The following is a 21,786-nucleotide window of genomic DNA, read 5'->3' on the forward strand; positions in this document are numbered from 1 at the left end:
TATATATATAAGTATATATACATATATATATATGGTACATATGTAAAAAGGAAAAAAGATGAATACAGAAATATATTCTTTTAGTAAGGTGTATATTCACTCTCCCTATCTCTGTCTATCTCTCTTATACATATATTTGGATTTGATAAATATAATCAATAGTTTGACTGACTTCAGGTTGAAAACTACTGAAAAAAATCTATAGTATATCTCAAAATAGATAAAAATTTAATAATCAAAATTATATTTATTCTAGGGTTAGAAAAGTTTAGAAAATCATATTAGATAAACAGAGCATTCTGAAAATCTTTGAAACTATAGGTAGTTCACTGATGGCAGTAATTTAATCTTCCCAAGACCAATGTCTTCTAGACTTTTAGATAGCAATTCATCCTGATGGTATTTTACATGATTCCTATGATACAAAACATTTTTTCTCTCAGATCAAGTTAATGTATTTTTGTTTCATACTTAGTAATAAACTCCATGTTTATTTCAATAAAGTTACAGATTTTGGTGACACACACATATGCACATAAATACATACAAACATACATGGATATATTACATACATGCATACATATACATGAATGCATAGAAACCTTCATCATCAAATGAATGCATTGCTGAACTTCCCTATCTGATCTTAGAACCACTATTTAGGCATTCTCATAAATGCAGAAAACATAATTACTGCTTTAATGGGTGTCTTCTCAGTATTAAATAAGTCATGAAAAGATTTTTAAATACTACAAATATTATCAAAATGTGTTTAGTAAATTTTAGTTCATCATCCAAGGTATATGTTAAATTTTAATTTTCTCAATTACCAATAATTTTGCTGAAAAGTATTTATTAAAATTTTAACTTATTACTTTGAGTTAAATTAATGACAGAAATTGAATTGGTGGAAAATTTTTCCTTATATAGCTTATGGTATTTCTTTCTTTGATTTCCCTACTTTTTGATAAAAAAACATTTTTGATTTAGTAAGGGTAATTTTTTCCATCATGGTTCTTCATTAAAGCAAATACAGTTGTCAAGCAATGATAATTTTGTACCAAGTCTGTGGCTGTTTGCATCAGGGTTTAAAACTTGATGGATAGTAGAGATATTCTCTTAGACGGTGCTTAATTATTCTAACACGTATTAATATATTCCAAAAATCTATTAATACAACAGATGGTTCTGCATATGTTAATTTGCATATTACTCACTGTAAAACATGAAATACATGCTTTTAGTCATCTCATTTCAAATAGAAAGAAATTGAGTCAGAGTTTAAGCAAACTAAAATCTTCAGTAAATTATACATCACTATGAGATTCGTGATCTGAAACTGTTTTATAGTATGGTATACTGAGCTGTTTTTATTTTAATCAGGGAGCATATTAGAATCTGAGGAATTGAGAAGAATATTTACATCTTAAAACAAAACAAAACTAATAGAGAAACATACTTTCAAAGACAATCAGGGTAGTTGAAAGCAAGAGAATGAATCTAAATTTAGTTTCTCCTGTCCACCGTTGATCTTACAACCTACTTTGGAGTAGAATGGCACATACTTCATTACCCCTGTCTGATTCAAACAAAAAGAAAAGCCAGCCTTTGGAAACATTCTTAACATGGATCCTCTTTTACTTCTGGACACATTAAAACATTTATAAAGAATGATTTTTAGTGACAGCAAGACAGAATTGAAAGTTACCTATGCATGCAAACATGATATACCTGAAAGACGTATCAAGTAGAAAATATATCAAGTGAAGAGCCACAATCCACATCTGTTCAGCTTGCAAACTCTAACCTTATATATCAAAAATCACTCAACGATAACTTCATTTCCACGTTAGCAACTGGGAGCAGAGAGGCTAACCTTCAAAATTTTTCACTTTTATTTGAAATAGAGTGGATAAATCTACATTGTGGAATCATGCTGGCATCACAAGTTACTGTCTTGTCCTCTCCTCAATCTTTGTCATCATCGCCTTTATGACTGTGTTATTAGTTACCCTTACCTTATTTGTATTCACTGCTGTGATGACCCAGACACATTGTGCATTGCTGTCATACTGGAATGGAAAATTGGGAGACGTAAACGTGCCACTTGGTCCTTGAAGATTAGAGCCACATGTCTTAACTGAAAGAGAAATTGAAATTTCAAACATAGGTAAACACACTGTGTAAAATCACAGTAATCAAATATGTTTCAAAGGATGTTAAGTTCAAAATTGCACAATTATAACTGCATTGAAATGCATATTATGCTACTATTTATGATATATGTTGAAATTGGAGAGCATGCTGCAGTCTGAAATTTGAAAACTCAAGTTTGTACATGAGCTGAAAACTAGTTATATAAATAAAAGTATAAAATATATCGAAAGGCATTGTATATGGAATTTGTAGTGTTTTTGCAAGCCAAGGGTCACAGCCTTCATACTTTAAATGTTACAAGGATTCATGAATGTAATTGTGACATAAGATAAATTTCTCCTACATATCAATTTCTCAGATACACAATGGTATATTTACCTAATATTATCTTAATACAAATCCACAGAGAGTAAGCAGCAAAGCCATGGAATGATTGAGCAATTTGAAAAGAATTTCCTTGCCATTTAATAAGTATCCAAGGACTGCTAGTAACAGTTGAGAAACATCAATATTAAACTGACTCACTTCTATTTTTTCGCCCATGAGTTAGACAACTAAGACATAAGGAGGACTGTGCAAGTAATTTTAATGGATTTATACAAAAAGTGGCAACATTTTCTCAATTTTCTACTTGTTTCTTCTTAATTGATATGCTAGTCAATTTTTTATTTCCTTCCTGAACCACAAAGTTCGTTGGTGCTAATAACTGTGACTTGCATTTCCATGTGTTATTTCATTAAAATCCCAGCATGTTACACTTTTCTAGCCTGTCAAAAATAATAACTTATATTTTAAGTAAGCTGAGATTCAGCATGCATCTTCTTATACACTTATGTTTTAAAAGAGTTCTCAGCATTGTCACGTTGAAGATCAAGCTATGATAGTTCTATACATTCACATATGATCAGGCTATAGCCATTGTTCTTAAAAAATAGCACAGGTACATTTACACTAATTTATTTCTATGACATGAATCTTCATGTTGGCTTTGATAGCCTCAAAAATATCTGCATCATCTTTTTCATAGATTCTAATTTCTAGGTGAATTTCCCCACAGACTCCCAGGAATTTGATAAACTTTCAATCAAGATGTCTTTTACATAAACATTCTTTACCTCACTCCCATACTTCTCTCTTGACTATAATCACTGCCACAGACCTGTATGAAACTGGTACTTGATTTCATCTGATTTTCTGGTATATTTCCTTCCTCATGCTGGGGAACTTCTACATCACTTCTCCTGGACTGAATAAATGGTATCTTATCTATTTTATAAATCCTAGTTTCTCTCTTCACTGAAGTATTTTCTATGCTATTATACTGTCTAAAACGTATACTTGATTACCCTACTTAATTGGATGGAAAATTTTGCGGCTGTTTCTTACAGGATGAGTTAGAAAGTACCTAATACAATATCTGAATGATGACTGTAGACTTTCTTTCCAGTATCATGCCCTAATATTATTCATATCCACAAACTTAGCTTGTTCTTTCTGGCATGTGCCACACCTTAATTTCTAATTAGTCATAGTACTCTCAATTGTAAAATATTTCTTCTGTAGTTGACTTGCAGAAATTTTCTCCACTTGAGCAAATTATACCTGATATATCATTATTGTTTATGTAAATGATTCTCAATTCCTCTACATCTGATATTGATTGCACTCCCTATAGAACAGCACACAAATAGCACACATATAAAAGTGTTTGGTTACCAGTGGCCTGATAGACTGTGTAGCTACAAAGAATTTGAGAACATGAGATTAGTGTAAGTGATACTTTCTATTTAACAATAATCTGAAACAATTGATTTCTTTCTGTACAGGGTGGAGTTCAAGGCAGGATTCTCTGTGTAGTTCTGGCTGTCCTAGAACTCACTTGGTAGACTACTCTGGCCTCAAACTTAGATATGCACCTGTCACCAAGTGATAGGATGAAAGGCATGAACTTCGACAGTCTGGCCCAAATTTTATTGTTTTGAAATGCAACATGCAACTACAAGCTCCTAAAGGATGTTCATTTATCATATCTGTTGATTGTTCATGCTTTTCTGGATACAGGCAGTTTACTAAAGGAACAAATACACAAGATGTTTGGCACAGCTTTGAATTGAATCATAAAACCAATACCACATTCATTCCAATGAAGACTCCGTAAACCTACAGGGGACTACGGAAAAGATGCTTTTAGGGTTTTTTTTTTCTTTTCATTTAAAGGTATATAAGGGAGCTGTAATGAAATGACAAATACAAACTAACTATAAGTGTTTGGTCATGTCTGCTGCCTCCCAACCTGAGGCTAATTTTAAGATATTTGCTTTGTGAGCCTGTATGTGATTTTCCACATTTCTGCTCATGTGTCTACATGTGTGTTTGAGCCCATGCCTATATGCTCTTGTTTGCAAACACTGAGCAAATTCTAATCACAGTTCTCTGGAACTCTGTTGATTTCTAGGTCATTGCATGAATGCCCTTTCCACAAATTCAATACTGTGAAAGATTGATCAAATTATTACAGTGTTGCTGGTTTTTCACTGAGAAAATAGAACATTAGGTTTCTTCCTCCTTGGATGGGAAGTGAGAAGACCTCAAAGACACTTGATGCATGAAGAGAGTAGTACCTATAGCACTGACTCATAGTAATCAGCAAAACACGTGATGTAATTGAATCGAGAAATGACTTAGGACTTGAGGTTTCATGCTTGGTTATGATCATATGCTGGCTATTTTTATTCTTATTTTACATTTTAAGAACTTTATAAAATCTACATGGAGATTTGGAGATCACCTCTGTGTAGTTTCCTGCTATTCATCCTTAGGGTTATATTATTATTGCAAGGTGAGTGTAGAAGACAGATTTATCACTGTGTGTATTTCAAATTTTAAACGGCTGCTGAGAAGTCTACCACTAGCAGTGGTACATCATCCCTTTCATTCCAATACTCTAGAGGCAGAGGCAGGCATATCTCTGAGTTCAAAGCCATCCTGGACTATGTAGTAAGTTCCAGGTCAGCCAGAGATTCACAAATAAACCCTGTCTTGAAAAACAAAATGGAAAAATGATTTAAATGGACCTAAACTACTCTCTAAAGTTTGTTCAGTATTCTCTCACAATGTCAAATAAAATAGGTCCTTGGTGTGTTCACTTTGGCAGCACATATACTAAAAAATAGGCCCTTGAAATATGACTAAAATATCATTGTTTATCTTTCATGCTGACAACTATTCCACTATGTTTACTTATCACTAATTCTTTCTTCATCAAGAGTATGATTTAATACAATTTGTGTTGCTCTTATTTGTTTTGATTGGCTTTTTACTTGAACATTGTTCCAACTGTTCTCTATTGTCTCCTAGGGTCTTCTTGAGTATCAAACAGGAACTATTGTTAGGTGCTGCACAAGTTTTCTCATTGGCTTGTTCTTTCAAATTGTGCTTGAAGCTAAATTAGCTATACAGTACATTTCCTTTGCTGGTTTTCTTTATTTCACTTTTTATTTTGAGATAAGGATTCAGGACACTGACCCAGACCACGAAAGACAAATATGGTATCTTATTTATATTACATCAGTGACAACCAAGCTGTAACCCACAAAATCACAGAGGTTAGGTATAGATCAAAGTACTGGAAGGGACAGACAGTGCTGGAAAGGGAATAGAATAGATAGTTAAGGATTGATGGAGGGAGGCAGGAAAGGAGGATTCACTGGGGGGAGGAGGAGAGAGAGATACATGGGAGGGACAATGGGGTGAGACAGCTAAAATTGAGGGTCATTTGAAGAGTAATGTGGTAAAATACAGTAGAAGCTTCCTAAAGTATGTACATATGTGAAAGCTATCTAAATGAAATGATCAACAGTCTATCTGTTGTCACCAAGCTTCAAATACTGGGACATCATTGAGTTATCATAAAAATGGATCCCCTGTGAATCCTTCAAAAAACCAGGCCATTGCTAAGACTATAGCTTGTTCTCCACAAATTGACACCAAGGCCCTGTTGCTGAAGATGACACCTACACAAACCATTGAATCTGGAGACACTCAGTGTGTGCCTACATAAAGACTTCATCTGTATGTGCTAATATTAATCTTTGGTACCAGAAGGTAATCTGCATGCTACCCTAAGAGAAACGTAAATGCGAAAACAGTCAGAACCATTTCATCTACAATGATACTCTGCCTGCAATGTAAGTAGCTTTTTTTCAATAACTGCCAGAAACTGGAAACAATGTAGATGTCCCACAGCCAAAGGATGGACAAAGAAAAGGTAGTACACTAACACAATGAAGTATTACTCAGCTTTTAAAGAAAAACTTACATCATTTATGTGCTGGCAAATGGATGCAAGTAGAAAAAAACCATCCTGAGTGGAGTAACCCATATGAAGATAGATAAATATGATATGTATTCACTTATTAGTAGATATTAGCTATTAAGTAAATGGTATTCAGGCTATAATCTATAGACCCAGAGAGTTTAGGTAAAGAAAGGATATCCCTGGGATGGGGAAATAGAATGGATTTTGTGGGTGAAGTGGGGCAGATAGGGATGGGAGAGGGAAATAATTAAGTGCGGGGGGTGGAGGGAGAAAGTGCAGAGAGAGAGAGACAGAGAGAGACGGCTGGAATGTTGCAGCATTTTGAGGGCAGTGTGGAAACCTAATGTATTGGAAACTTCCTAGGGTCTATAAGCGTAACCCTAATGAGGACTCCTGGTAATGGATGATATGAATTCTGGACTGGCCATAATCTGTAGCCAGGCAAGCCTTACTGTGGTGGGCTATGGTTGCATTCAGTTAAGTTGTTGCCCAAGCATGTCACATGGAGATCCCCAAACAATTCAAACTTAAGTTAGGATAGAGGTTCACGTTTCAAAAACTCACAATTATGTCAATGACAATCAAGCTATAATCCATGGAAACACAGAGGTTTAGTATTGACTCTATATCTATAATCTATACCTTACTCTACAATATAGAGTAAGAGAATCAAGGGGGGAAGAAGAATGATCCCCCTTGGAAAGAAATATATATTATATACATATGAGTGGATGGGGTGAGGAATTGGAAAATCAAACAGAGAAGAGGAGGGAAGAAGGGAATTGATGGGGGAATTCCCTCTGTGTGTATACTTGATTGGTGTAAATAAAGCACTATTGATCCCAAGAGAAACAAGATAGGTGGGACTAAGAGTCTAGGAGGATTCTGGGAAATGTAGTGAGGAGAGTCATCACCATGTGGTGACAGGAAGAAGATGCATGAGGCTGCATCCTTGGAAAGATAAGTCCTTACAAAATATATATATATATTAGTGATTGTGGGTTAATAATTAAGTCAGAGCTACTCTGTTAGAAACCATACAAAAGGGCCAACAGCTCCATAATTAATATAGTGTCTTGCCTGTTATTTGGGGGCTAAAGTGGCAAAGGGACACAGGCAGGATCCCACAACAGGGAATGAGGGAGGGGATGTGCAGAGAGACAGCTAAAACTAAGGGACATCTGAAACGTAATTCAGTAGGAGCTTCCTAAAACATATACATATATAGGGAAAATCTAAATGAAATTCCCAATTGATAGTGGAGACAGAGACCCAATAGGACATCCCTTACTACCTCATGAAGCTTCCAGTAGGAGGACTGAGTTACACTTAATTGAATTGTTGGCCAAAGGTATCCCATAAAGATCACCAAACAACCCAGGTTTTTCCCAAGAATGTGGGTTACTCTTCATAAACTGATGGCAAGGCCAAATTGCCTAATACAACATCTATACAAACTCAATGAATCTGGAAAAGGTAAGGAAGTGGCACATAGAGCCTACACCCCTACGTGCTATAGCATTTTTCATACAGTAAGGCAATCATGCTGCAAAAAGATAAATATAAACACCAAGATAACCACAACTCTTTGATCTACAGTGGCATCCTGTAAGGTAGTGGTGACATAAAATTTGTGGGAGTGACCAACCAATATCTGATTTGACCTATGGGCTACTCAAAGAGATGAAACCAATTCAGAGGACTGCTTGGCTAACCAAGAACTAGAGGCTAGATAGCCCAGAGACTTAGGGTAAAACCAAATACTACTCATCTAAAAATAACATACTGATATAATAACTGCCAATGACATTTTGCTACATTCATAATTCAATGCCATCCTCAGCCACCATCAGAGAAGCTTTCTTCCTCAGCAATTGGGAACAAGCACAGAGACCCACAGACAGGTGATATGCAGGGAGTGAGAATCCTTGCAGCCCTAAGCCCTAAATGGGATGCCTCCATCAAATCCCTCTTCTCTGGGCTCAGCAAACACTTGGGAAGGGGAGGCAGAAAGATCATAGGAGCCAGACTGATGGAGGACTTTAAGAAGACAAGGTCCTCTAAATAGACACTCTTTGAGCATGTGAACCAGTGGATCATCTGATTCTGGTGCCTTTCTTGGACTCTTTTCATTTGTCTTCTCCAACTCTGAGGTAATAGTTTTTGTTTTATCTTATTATATTTTATTTTGTTATATTTTATCGTTATTCCTTAGGAGCCTGTTTTTGTCTTATTTTGTTTGTTTGCTAATGAGAAATGAAAAGGGAGAGGATTCATATGGGAAAGGAGGAGGGGAACAAGAGGGAGGAGAAACCATGGCCTGGATATAGTATGTGAGAAAAAATATAATGTCAATTTAAAGAAAAAATCATTCTGGTAGGAGAATTTTAATTGTGACTATGAATGCAAATTGTTCTTACATAAACTTGTAGTTGAAGTATTTATACATATTTAGGTTTTATGCTTTCATACTATACTGTTTGATCCTTTTAATACTGTGCCATGATCTTCCTCTTTTGCCCACTTTTATAATTTTCTCATCCCTCTTTTTAAGATATGCATTTTCTGTAACCATTTCTGTGTTAGTTTTGTAAAGGTGAAGGCATTTGTGTTGAGTTCCATTGACATCCTACATTATTTGATAGAAATCCAAACACTGTCCATGAGTTTAATAACCTAATGAAGAAAGAAAGAAAACATGATTATAGCTGAAATGCTACAGTGCAGAAGTGCATTTGAAAATTTGAAAAATGTTCCATTATGTGGTATACTTTTTTTTGCCTATTAGTCCCAAGAGACTTAACATCTTCTTGGTGAACTATGCTATAGTCTATTGAATATTCTGGTGCACTGTGGAATCAGTAATCTTTTGTGTGATGCTCTAAAGGGATGTCTAGGAGTTGTGAAAGAAATCTTATGAGGATCATTTTATTTTTATAAAGAGTATTATGGCCTATTTATTTTAAGAAATCATTAGGATATTTGGTCTTATGCAGGTTCCTGAGCTATCAGCAAGTAATGTGACAGACTTTGAAGACTTCTCATGGGATACCACACTCTCTCTAAGGAGCAGATGGGAAGATGGTGAGGGGACAGGAAACTGGGATTGGTATGTAAAATAAGATTGTTTTAGAAATAAAAAAAATAATTAGGATGAAGTTTAAACAGTTTTATATATTTTGTACCTTCATCCCTTTCCAAGTTTTCAATGGTGTCTGCACTTGAGCTAATTCCTACCATCTGGACCTAATTCCTTTACCTGTAATCTCATAAAATTGGAGTCTGTCATCAGGCAAACAAAAAATGCAAGAAATCAACAAATCTCTTAAAGAAATCAAGGAAAGCCAAGAAAAAATAATCAAACAAATGGAGGAAACAATTCAAACAGTTCAAGACATGAAAATTGAAATAGAGACAATACAAAAACATAAACTGATGGAATGCTGGAAATAGAAAATCTGGTCAAATGATCAGAAACTACAAATGTAAATATAACCAACAGAATACAAGAGACTGAGAAGAGAATCTCCACTGTTAAAGACTCACTAGAGGAAATATACTCTACAACAAAAGACAATCTGAAGTCCAACAAATACCTAACACAAAATAAACAGGAAATATGGGACAACATGAAAAGACCAAACCTAAGAGAAATAGGCATAGAAGAAAGTGAAGAATCACAGCACAACAAAATCATAGAAGAAAACTTCCCCAACCTAACGAAAGAAATGCCTATGAAAGTACAAGAAGCTTACAGAATACCAAATAGACTGGACCACAAAAACAAGTCCCCTCACCACATAATAATCAAAACACTAAACATACAGAATGAAGAAAAAATATTAAGAGCAGCAAAGGTAAAAAGGACAAGTAACATATAAAGGAAAATCTATCAGAATTTTACCCAACTTCTCTATGGAAACTCTGAAAGATAGAAAGTCCTGGATAGATGTCCTAAAGGAACATCAATGCCAGCCCAAACTACTTTCAATCACTATAGATGGCAAAAGCAAGATATCCCATGACAAAATCAGATTTAAACAATGCATATCCACAAATCAAGCCCTACAGAAAGTACTGGAAGGAAAACTCCAAGCCAACAAAGATAACACTCACAAAAGCATAGGCAATAGATATTCCCACAATAACAAACACCAAAAGAAAAAAGGGGGAAATCCACACACAATACCACCACCACCACCACCAAACCCAAAACAAACAAGAATTAAGAATCAATGGTCATTAATATCCCTTAATGTCAATGGTCTTAACTTGCCTATTAAAAGACACAGGCTAAAAGACTGGATATGAAGACAGAATCTATCCTTCTGCTGCATAGAAGAAACACATCTCAACATCAAAGACAGATGTTACCTCAAAGCAAAGATTTGGGAAAGCTGTTCCAATCAAATGGACCCAAGAAACAAGCTCGTGTAGCAATCACAATATCTAAAAAATTAGATTTCAAAGTAAAATCAATCAAAAGAGATGAAGAAGGTCATTTCATATTCATCACAGGAAGAATCCTTCAAGATGAAGTCTCAGTTCTGACATCTGCATCCCAAATACAAAGGAATACACATTTGTAAAAGAAACATTACTAGCCAGGCGTTGGTGGCACATGCCTTTAATCCCAGCACTCGGGAGGCAGAGGCAGGCAGATTTCTGTGAGTTTGAGGCCAGCCTGGTCTAAAGAGCAAGTTTTAGGACAGCATCCAAAACAATACAGAGAAATCCTGTCTCGAGAAACCAAAAAAAAAATCACATATAAAAACTCACCACTCTCTCACCACTAGACAGGACCACTAAACAGACACTTAATCAAGAAACTAACAGAAGTAATGACCCAATTAGGATAACAGATATCCATAGAGTATTAAACCCAAACACCAAAGAATATACCTTCTTCTCAGCACCACATCGAACATTCTCTAAAATCGACCATATACTAGGCAACATAGCAAACCTCAACAGATAAAAAATATTGGAGTAACCACCTGTATTCTACCGGATTACTATAGTTTAAAGTTAGAATTTAACAACAACACCAATTTCAGAAACACTAAAAACACATGAAAACTGAACAGTGTGCAAATGCACTCTTCCTGGGTCAAGGAAGAAATACAAAAAAAATTAAAGACTTTCTAAAATTCAACTAGAACGAAGACACAGCATACTCAAACCAATGGGACACATAGAAAGCCATGCTAAAAGGAAAGTTCATAGCAATAGGTACATACTTGAAGAAACTGAAGAATAGTCACATTAGAGAATTAACAGCACAATTGAAAGCTCTAGAACAAAAAGAAGCAAACTCACCCAGGAGGAGGAGACACGAGCAAATAATCTAACTGAGGGCTGAAATCAATAAAGTCAAAACAATACAAGGAATAAAAAAACCAAAGAATTGGTTCTTTGGAAAACCAATGAGACAGACGAACTTTTATTAAAACTAATCAAAAGGCAGAGAGAGAAAGCATGCTAATTAACAAAATCAGAACCAAAAAGAGAGACATAACAATGGACACTGAGGAAATCCAGAGAACCATCAGGTTATACTTTGAAAACCTGTACTTCACAAAATTAGGAAATTTAATGAAAATGGTTAATTTCCTGGATAGATATCGCTTACCAAAATTAAATCAAGAACAGATAAGCAATTTAAATAGACTTATAAACCCTAATGAAATAGAAGCAGTCATCAAAAGTATACCAAAAAAAAAAAAGCCCAGGGTCAGATGGTTTCAGTGCAGAATTCTCCCAGAAAATCAAAGAAGACCTAATATATCCTCAAATGGTTCCATATAATAGAAATAGAAGAATCATTGCCAAACTCTTTTTATGAGGCTACAATTACCTTGGAACCCAAGCCACACAAAGGCATAACTAAGAAAGAGAACTATAGACCAACATCCCTCATGAACATTGTTGCAAAAAATACTCAATAAAATACTGACAAATTGAATCCAAGAGTGCATCAGTGAAATCATCCACCATGATCAAGTAGGCTTCATGCCAGGGATGCAGGGATGGTTCAACATATAAAATCCATCAATGTAACCCACCATATAAACAAACTGCAAAAGAAAAAATGCATGATCAATTCACTAGATGCTGAAAAAGCCTTTGACAAAATCCATCACCACTTCATGATAAAGATCCTAGAGACATCAGGGATAATAGGAACATACCTGAACATAATAAAAGCAATATACAGTGAACCAAAAGTCAACATCAAACTAAATGGAGAGAAACTCAACGCAATTCCTCTAAAATCAGGAACAAGATAAGGTGGTCCACTCTCTCTTTATCTCTTCAATAGTGTACTTGAAGTTCTAGGGGGAGTAATAAGACAACAAAAGCAGATCAAAGAGATATAAATTGGAAAGGAAGAAGTCAAACTTTCACTGTTTGCAGATGATATGATAGTTTACATAAGTGACCTGAAAAACTCTACCAGGGAACTCCAACACCTGATACACACCTTCAGCAATGTGACAGGATACAAGATCAACTCAAAAAATCAGTAGCCCTTCTATATACAGACAATAAATGGGCTGAGAAAAAAAATCAGAGAAACATCCCATTTTTTAATAGCCACAAAAAACATAAAATATCTTGGGGTAACACTAACCAAACACATGAAAGACCTGTATAACAAGAACTTTGAGTCTTTTAAGAAAGAAATTAAAGAACATACCAAAAAATGTAAAGATCTCTCATGCTGTTGGATAGGTAGTATTAACACAGTAAAAATGGCAATCGTGCCAAAAACAATCTACAGATTCAATACATTCTCCATCAAAATCTCAGCAGAATTCTTCACAGACCTTGAAAGAACAATAATCAACTTTATATGGATAGTCAAAATAACCTTGTACAATAAAGGAACATCCAAAGTCATCACCATCCTTGACTTCAAGCTCTCTTGTAGACTTATAATCCTGTAAACAGCTTGGTATAGGCAGAAAAATAGACAAGTATACCAACAGAATTGAATTTAAAACCCTGATATTAACCATATACCACAAACACCTGATTTTTGACAAAGAAGCTAAAATTATAATGGAAAAAAGATCTTCAGAAATGTTGCCGACATAACTGGATGATGGCTTGCAGAACACTGCAGATAGATCCATGTCTATTGCCATGCACAAAACCTAAGTCCAAATGGATCAAAGACCTCAATATAAATCCAGCAACACTGAACCTCTTAGAAGAGAAAGTGAGAAGTACCCTTGAAAAAACTGGTACAGGAGACTGATTCCTGAACATAACATCAGTAGCACAGATACTGAGATCGACAATTAATAAATGGGACCTCCTGAAACTGAGAAGCTTCTTTAAGGCAAAGGACACATTCAACAAGACAAACAGCAGCCCACAGAATGGGAAAAGATATTCACCAACCCTACATCTGACAGAGGCCTTTTCTCCAAAATTTACAAAGAACTCAAGAAGCTAGTCTCCAAAACACTAAATAATCCAATTAAAAAGTGGGGTAGAGATCAAAACAGATAATTCTCAATAGAGGAGGCTAAAAAAGCTGATAGACATTTGAGAAAGTGCTGACCATCCTTAGCCATCAGGAATATGCAAATCAAAACACCTCTGAGATACCATCTCACTCCTGTCAGAATGGCTAAAATCAAAAGCACCAACAACAATCTATGCTGGAGAGGATAAGGAGAAAGGAGAACACTCCACTGCTGGTGGGAGTGCCAACGTGTACAGCCACTTTGGAAATCAGTATGGAGACTCCTCAGAGACAGATACTCACAGCTAAACACTGAACTGAATTCCTGGAACCCCGTGACAGAGATGGAGGAGTGAGGAGCAAAGTGGCCAAGACCGTGCTGGTGAAACCCACAAAGACAGCTCACCGGACAAAGGGAAGCTCTTGAACCCGAGACTGATAGCCAAGAGGCCAACAGGGGACTGATCCAGACTCCATGAATCTGTAGGGTCAGTGAGGAGGCCTCTGAAATCTCTGGTGCCTTGGGTAGTAGATCAGTGTTCACCATGGCATACTAATGTATGTTGGGAGCCCATTGCACATGGAGGGATGCTCTCTCACCCTGGACACATGGGTAAGGGCCTAGGTCCTATCCTGGATGAAATGACAGACTCTGGAGATCCCCCCAGGGAGGGCCTCACCCTCTCTGGGGAATGATATGGGGATTGGTTGGGGGACTAGATGGGATGTGTTGGAAGGACAAGGGGGGAGGGGTAGGAGAGGGAGCTGGGACTGACATGTGAAGCATGTTTCTAATTTAAATAAAAGCATATATTGAGGAAAAAATAAAAATCTGTACCTCAAAAAAATCCCCTCCATATCAACAGATAAATACATTGGAAATATAAATCAAATACCATTAAAAGGTTACTATGAGAAAATAAAATAGCTTGTTGTTAAAATACAGTATCAGTAAAAAAAATAATAAAGACAAAGGCTAAATTAATTTAAACAGGAAACAAGCAACTCAAAATTTTAAAGAAAATTTCTTAAATAAAAGAAAAATATTTCTAATGAAAGAATTAGTAATACAGGGAGAAAAATATCCATAATCAATGATAATCATTTAGATTTTAATATTTTACCCAGGTCAAAAAAAAAGTAAAACTGGCTAAAATGGTACAATATACAAATGAGAAATGGTTAGGAGGATGTAGATAAAGCAGAAAACTCTTTTAAATCATTGTACATTAGTTTATTATTATTACTTTAGGCAGGCAGGAATGGGTGTAATCATGGCATACATGCCAAGGTCTAAATGCCCCTTGCAAAAGTTGATTTCCCTCTACTCAATGAGGGCCCCACAGAATGAACTCAGATCATTAGGATTGACAACACACATCTTTACCACTGAGAGTTCTTCTGTTACTGCGTATATGGAAATTAGTATAATGGAGGAAAGGAAACATCTCTGTAACATACGATCAGATTCCACAGACTATGAGACTGACAGTTATGATTTTAGTCTTTCTATGTGATGCTTTGAAAATAAAGCAAGGTCTGGACTCCACATTGTATCTATTCCTTCTTCCATTATGGTAAAAAAATAATTTAAGAAATCTCCCAATAGTTTTTAAAGCCATGTACTTAGATCCATTCATTAATTCATGGTGCAGTAAAGTTTGACATTGCTCTTTTTGCCCATTACAATCTAAATAAACAAAAAATGCAGATTTAACCCTGAATGAGATATTATTATGTCATATTTTTGTTTTGGGGAACTTAATTTCTGTTAATATTTAAATAGGTTTTCTATAGCAATATAAAGAATTCAGCAAGTTAGAAGAAATGCACAAAATCTTGGACACACATACCTTACCAATATTGAATCATGAGATACAGTAAAAAAGAACAAACCAATAGTAAGAAATGAGCTAGCATCTGTAAGGTAAAGGAAACCCCAGGACAAATGGCCTCCCTAAGGAACACTAAAAAGAGTTGAAGACCAGTTAAAAACAATTATCTTTACATTACTCAAGACAAACAGATACAAAGACATTCTTCAAAGTATATTCTGTAAGACCAATGTCACCCTGATATCCAAACCAGATAAAGACACATAAAAGGGCCATGGGTCCCTCTCGTTGCTCAACACAAATCAACTAATCCTCAGTGAAAAGCCATTGAAGTGAACGTACAACATATTATAAAGAGTACTCATCATGAAGTCAAAATTATTTCATAATTCAAGAAGTGTTTAACATGATAGCTGATACATGTATTGTATCATGATTAACAGTACAAAGGACAAAATCATGTGATTGACTTCGGCAGCCACATGATGAGAATTTGAAAAATTGAGGTTTCTGTATGATAAACCTTCTGAAAAAACTAGGTACAGAAATACCACATCTTATCAAATTAAGGTCTCACAATTCTAATTAAGGTCTCATAATTCTAAATTAAGTTTTCATAATCAAGTCAACAGCTAGTCTCACCCAAAGTGGATAAGAACAAGTTTTTTCAGCAGTACTGAAACTCTTGTTCAAAGAAATCACATAAAAGACAGAAATAAAAGATAGCTAAATTGGATAAGAATATGTCAAGCCATCACTACAAATACAAAGATTTTATGGATACATAACTTTAAATATCACACACATGGATATATATATGTACACTAAATATTAATAATGGCGAGATGATATCACGTACACACACACGGGAGAAAGGGGGGACTGAATGGGAGAAGGAAGCAGGGATTTACAACTAGCAACCTAGTCAACAATTTCAATTGGTGTCTATTCCAATTTTCTTATCTTTCTGGGATAAAACACTCTGGGAAAAAATTAGGGTATTAGGGGTTTATTTCACATTGTAGACCATTTTTGTAGGGAAATAAACACAACAGGAACGTAAAACAGCTCATTCACAGCACAACCAGTCAGGACTAAACAGATACAAGAACATGCTTGCTCACCTCCCTAGAGCTTTCTACTTTTTTATGTAGCTCAGGACTCCTCGCCTAAGGGACAGTACTGCACACACTGTCCTGTTGTTCCAGATTACCTAACGCTCATGCCATCCCTATGTAGACACGCCCACGGACCAATCCGATCCACACAATTCATCAATTGATGTTCTCTCTGCAGCTGGTTCCAGATTATATCAAGGTGAGAGAAACAAATCTAACCAGCATGAACCTCAAAATGGGTAGATACAATGGAAGATTAGAGTAGTGGCTACCAGAGTCTATGAGGTTTGCAGATTAATGTAAGAAGAGTTTATTAATAGTTATTAATTTATAAGAGACATTGACACTATGAAATGATATTACCTAACTAGAAGAGTACTGAAAAATACCCACTTTTACATTTTAAAAATGTAAAACAAAGGATGTTGAAAGACTTCACCCTAAAGAAATGGTATTTTTGAGACAAACGTTATTTAATGTGAGTTATGTCTTACAGGACATTCCCTTATGTGCACATATCACAGACAACCCCATAAGCATATATAAATTTGTTTCCCTGTGTCATTTAAAATGCTTTTAATAAAATAAATAAATATACTTTACAATACATTCCACATAAAAGACGCACTATTTGGTCAAGAAATAAGTGTGTGCGCTCACACATACACACACACACATACACACTCACACACACTACACTTATCTGAAGCAGAATGATTAAGCCTATTTAAGCTACTGTCTTGAGTCACTATTAAGTGTTTCAGCTCTACATTACTTAATTGGACATTTTAGTCTCTCTGTCTTCACAAAACACTGACAAACTGTCACGAATGAAGCAACACTTAGGATTAATCTTGAAATATATCTTAGCGATATTTGCATAAGAATAGGGTGTAATGCATGTCTTCACTGAAAGAAAGTGCATAAATAATGAAAATGATGAAATGAACCCAAAGCAGAAAATTGGAAACCAAAAAAGATTGTGCAAAATGACACATAGTTAAAATAGCAAGAAGCAGACTACCTAAGATGAGATAAATCTGATTAAAGTTCAATAAATGCAATTTCTCCTAAAGATGACAAATGCTCATATTTTTTCAAGGTAAAAATAGTAGGTAAATTCAGTTTTCCTAACTTAATCATTAGTAGTTTAACTTTATCCTAAACATCTTGGGTCTATGTATTACTCTCTGCTTTAATCACATAAGGCATGGTTGGGAATGCCACTTCTTTTTAATTTAGAGATACAGTATACTTATTTCTTTATTTCGATGATTATTTAGTCAGCACTGATTATTAAGGTCCTGGAAATTTCTTGAATGTTTGAGACTTTCTAATCAGTCGGTCAACCAGCCTCTTCCTTCTCCACCTCAATATATTTATAAGAAAAAAGAAAACGCAAACCCTCCAAATACAGGTTAATTATAAAATCTTGAAAATGCTATAAAGAAAACAAGGATGCTCGCAGGGGATAGACCTGGGATTTAATGTATAGCCTGAGGAGTCCAATTACCTCCCTCCACAATACAAATGTTTAGAAACTGAAGATAACACGAGGCATGATACATGGAGACAAAAGAAACAAAGAGTCTGGATTTAAAATAAGCCTTTTAAGTGAAATAAAATTGCAATTAGCTCAATGTGTGTGGTGATGGAAATGTTAATAATGTCATAAAACTGAAAAGCATATTTTCATGAATTGCCAGGAAATTTGGCATCCTTTTCTGTGGAAACAGTTTTTAATCTTCCAAGTAGATTTGTGTCTTAAAATATTAAGGTAGTTTTGCTATCTGGTGTTTATTTTTTTCTTGCTGATGTGTGGAATATTGAATCCTTGATGACATAACAGAGAGTCACTCCCCTAAATATGAAAATCATATTTGGAATACTTTATGTTTAACAATGAGCAAAATATTTCAAAGTTGCATTCAAAATCTTTATAAAGCGAAATATATTTAAAAGGAAATTAAAAGTTAATACATGATTATTTGATATGGGCTTAATGAAACCATGTTCTGACAAATGTTGATTTATGGGAATATCTGTTTCTATATGCAAAAACAGTCTTTTTTATAAAACTGTATTACTTTTGTGTAAGGTAGCATATATATACCTTGTACACTGACAACTCTAGTGCCCCCTCTTACTTTATCTTCCTTCTTTCCTCTCTACAAATCTCTCACATATTCATTTCCATGTTGTGTGATCAACCTGCGTGACATCATTGGATTTTCAGGTAAATAAATGGAACTAGAAACAAAAATCATCATGAGTGACATAACCCAGACCCAGAAAGAGAAACATGTGCTATACTCACTTATTAGTTGGACATTATCTGTAAAGTAAAGGATAATCGTGCTACAATCCAGACTCAAGAGAGGTTGAGTAATAATTAGAGCTCAGGGGGCATACATGGTTGTCTCTGGAAAGGGGAAATAGAACAGATTCCATCATATGCAAACTAGGGGTGGGAACAGGAAGGATGAGGCAGGAAACCAATGCAGTTTCCTAGTGCTATGGACTCTCAATGGAATCTATGCCAGTGATCCCAACAAAGTTTCTTCATAATGGGGGCTATGGAGCCCAAACCATCCATCTTCAATAACCAAGCAAGGCAGCTGAAATGGGATATCAACCCAGCCACTAAACCTTGGATTTAAAATCTGACCTTCCTACAAGATATTCTGAGGCAATGAGGGCACAGAGTTTGTCGTAGAGCCAACCCATGACTAGTCCAAATAGTCTCATGCCAAGAGAAGGATCCCATGCTTCATACTAGCTGGATGGCCAGGAAGCCAGAGGCTGGAATGGCCAGAGACTTAAGATAGAACCAAACACAACTGGCCAACAAACAAGCAAAAATATCAATGAAATGATTTTAATGATATTCTGCAATTCTCTGGTGTCATCAGAGAGGCTTCACCCAGTAACTGATTGAAACAGACGCAGAGACCTACAGTCAAACATTTGGCAGAGCCAGGGAACATCACAGAAGAGGAGAAGGAAGGATTATAGGAGCCATAAGTATTTAGGACACCATATGAACATGGCCCATTGAGTCAACTAAGTTCTAGGAGACTAAAGCAATAAACATGAGTCCTGTATGTGTCTATGCTAGGTCCTCTGCATATACCTCATGCTTGTGTGGGTTGGTGTTCTTGTGGGACTCCTATCAATGTGAATAGGGAGTGTGTCTGACTCTTGGGACCCTCTTCCTCCTACTGAGTTGCCACAACCAGTTGTGAAGTAGGGGTTTGTGCCAAGTCTTATTGTTTCTTGTTAATTCATGTTAGACAACTGTTTTAATTTTTCAACAGACAATGAGAATATGGATGTTTATGTAAAACACTTTTCAAATGCTGACAACTCAATGAAAACATGACAGACTGAAAAAGTTAAATTATGAAAGGGGTACTTTTGAACTCTAAACCATTATTTTATAATATGTGACCCGTGTGTTTATTTTGCTATAAAATAAAATAATTTTAATTGCATAAGAGTCAACAGAAGCTGATATTTCAGTTAAAAGGTTATGATTATAATACTTCCTGTGATTTTCAAAAAAAGTTATTTTTACTGGACTATAAAATAAAAAATACAATTTATTTTATTCTCAAAGATAGTTGTAGGTGTAAAATTTTTATGTGAGTAATAATTTCAGGGACACAGAAACCTGCAATAACTATATAAGTTATCAGATATGTATCTAAATTCAAAAAATATCATTCTTTTAATTAAGTACAATTCACTTGTTCAAAGAAGGAAATTAAAATTGATGAATTACTATAAATGAAACTCTGTTTTCTATTTAAATTTGTTAGGTGCTGATTTTCATAGAAAAAAAAACGCCTTTTTTTTTCCTATGAAAAACACCATATGGTAATTATACACCATTGCTCATTTATTCTTTCCTTACCAATGCTTAACGCTAGTATTTTAACAATTATCATTTTATTTTCAGATGTCCACTTAGTATGAAAATCAATGCTCTTAATAAAATCAATGCTAAAAGATAGGTGACAATGAGATTCTGAGCCGGGCCAGCTTGGGGCCAGTCCCCAAGCAAGGTAAAATCACACAAGTGATAGTTGACACAAAGCCCTTAGTTATCACTGGCTGTGTTGTGGCATAAACACCTTAGCAACACAGACTCACAGATCTTTTCTCCTGAGACTGACTTAGTGACAAAGAGAATAGCTACGGGATGTTTTGAACCACAGAAGAACACAAGCTTAGTCCTTTAAAGGTCAGTAAACAAAACTGCAGTGAGCTTTTCAAGATGCCCACGCATCTCTGCATCTGGGGACTTTCTAAACACTAGAAAATGCATGTTTTGAGAAAAATACCACGGATGCAGGGCATGGAAGCATAGCAGCTTTACAAAGTGTCACAGGTCTGTCAACATCAACCAATGTGAGTGATGAGAAGCTGCTTTGTCTCTCAGCCTCTCAGATTCATGAATCATCCCTGTGCTCATTTGCAGTTCTCAGGGAACAGTTGGAGCACAGCTTCTCAACACCTGCAGTGATTTAGATTAGAGTTGCACTGCTTGGTCTTGAGGGTTCTACTGTCTTACCAAAGGCTTAGAGGCATCTGCCCCTCTACTCATCTAAGTTCCTCTTGTGTTTAAGCTTTCCTTTCTTGTCATGACAGTCAAATCATGTTCTCTGCGGCGGAAATCATGCTTTCTCAGGAAACACCACTGAGCTCTTGTGATCTCGTTTTTTCTACTTAATCTGAACAAATTAAAATATATAGTCATATCCTTTGTAAATTTTATTATCTATTTGGCCTAGAAAATTTGGTAGCAAAGAAGAATGGGGAAGAGGATAAGTTCATTTCTTATGCTAGTAAGAAAGTGATGAAGGAGGCTTTAGAATA

General features: G+C 35.5%; 1 protein-coding gene across 5 annotated transcripts in view; it reads right to left on the reverse strand.

Annotated features, from left to right (window-relative positions):
* Positions 1-21,786, reverse strand: part of Csmd3 (CUB and Sushi multiple domains 3) — a 1,035,998-nt gene that overhangs the window by 533,773 nt on the left and 480,439 nt on the right. For all 5 annotated transcript variants that reach the window (XM_040730388.1, XM_040730387.1, XM_040730386.1 and 2 more), the window contains one exon: positions 2,019-2,140. In XM_040730388.1, the coding sequence (XP_040586322.1) occupies positions 2,019-2,140 (122 nt within the window). The remainder of the gene's footprint in view (positions 1-2,018; positions 2,141-21,786) is intronic.

This window comes from Mesocricetus auratus, unplaced genomic scaffold (assembly GCF_017639785.1).
Source record: "Mesocricetus auratus isolate SY011 unplaced genomic scaffold, BCM_Maur_2.0 Super-Scaffold_100023, whole genome shotgun sequence".
NCBI classification, from domain to species: Eukaryota; Metazoa; Chordata; class Mammalia; order Rodentia; family Cricetidae; genus Mesocricetus; species Mesocricetus auratus.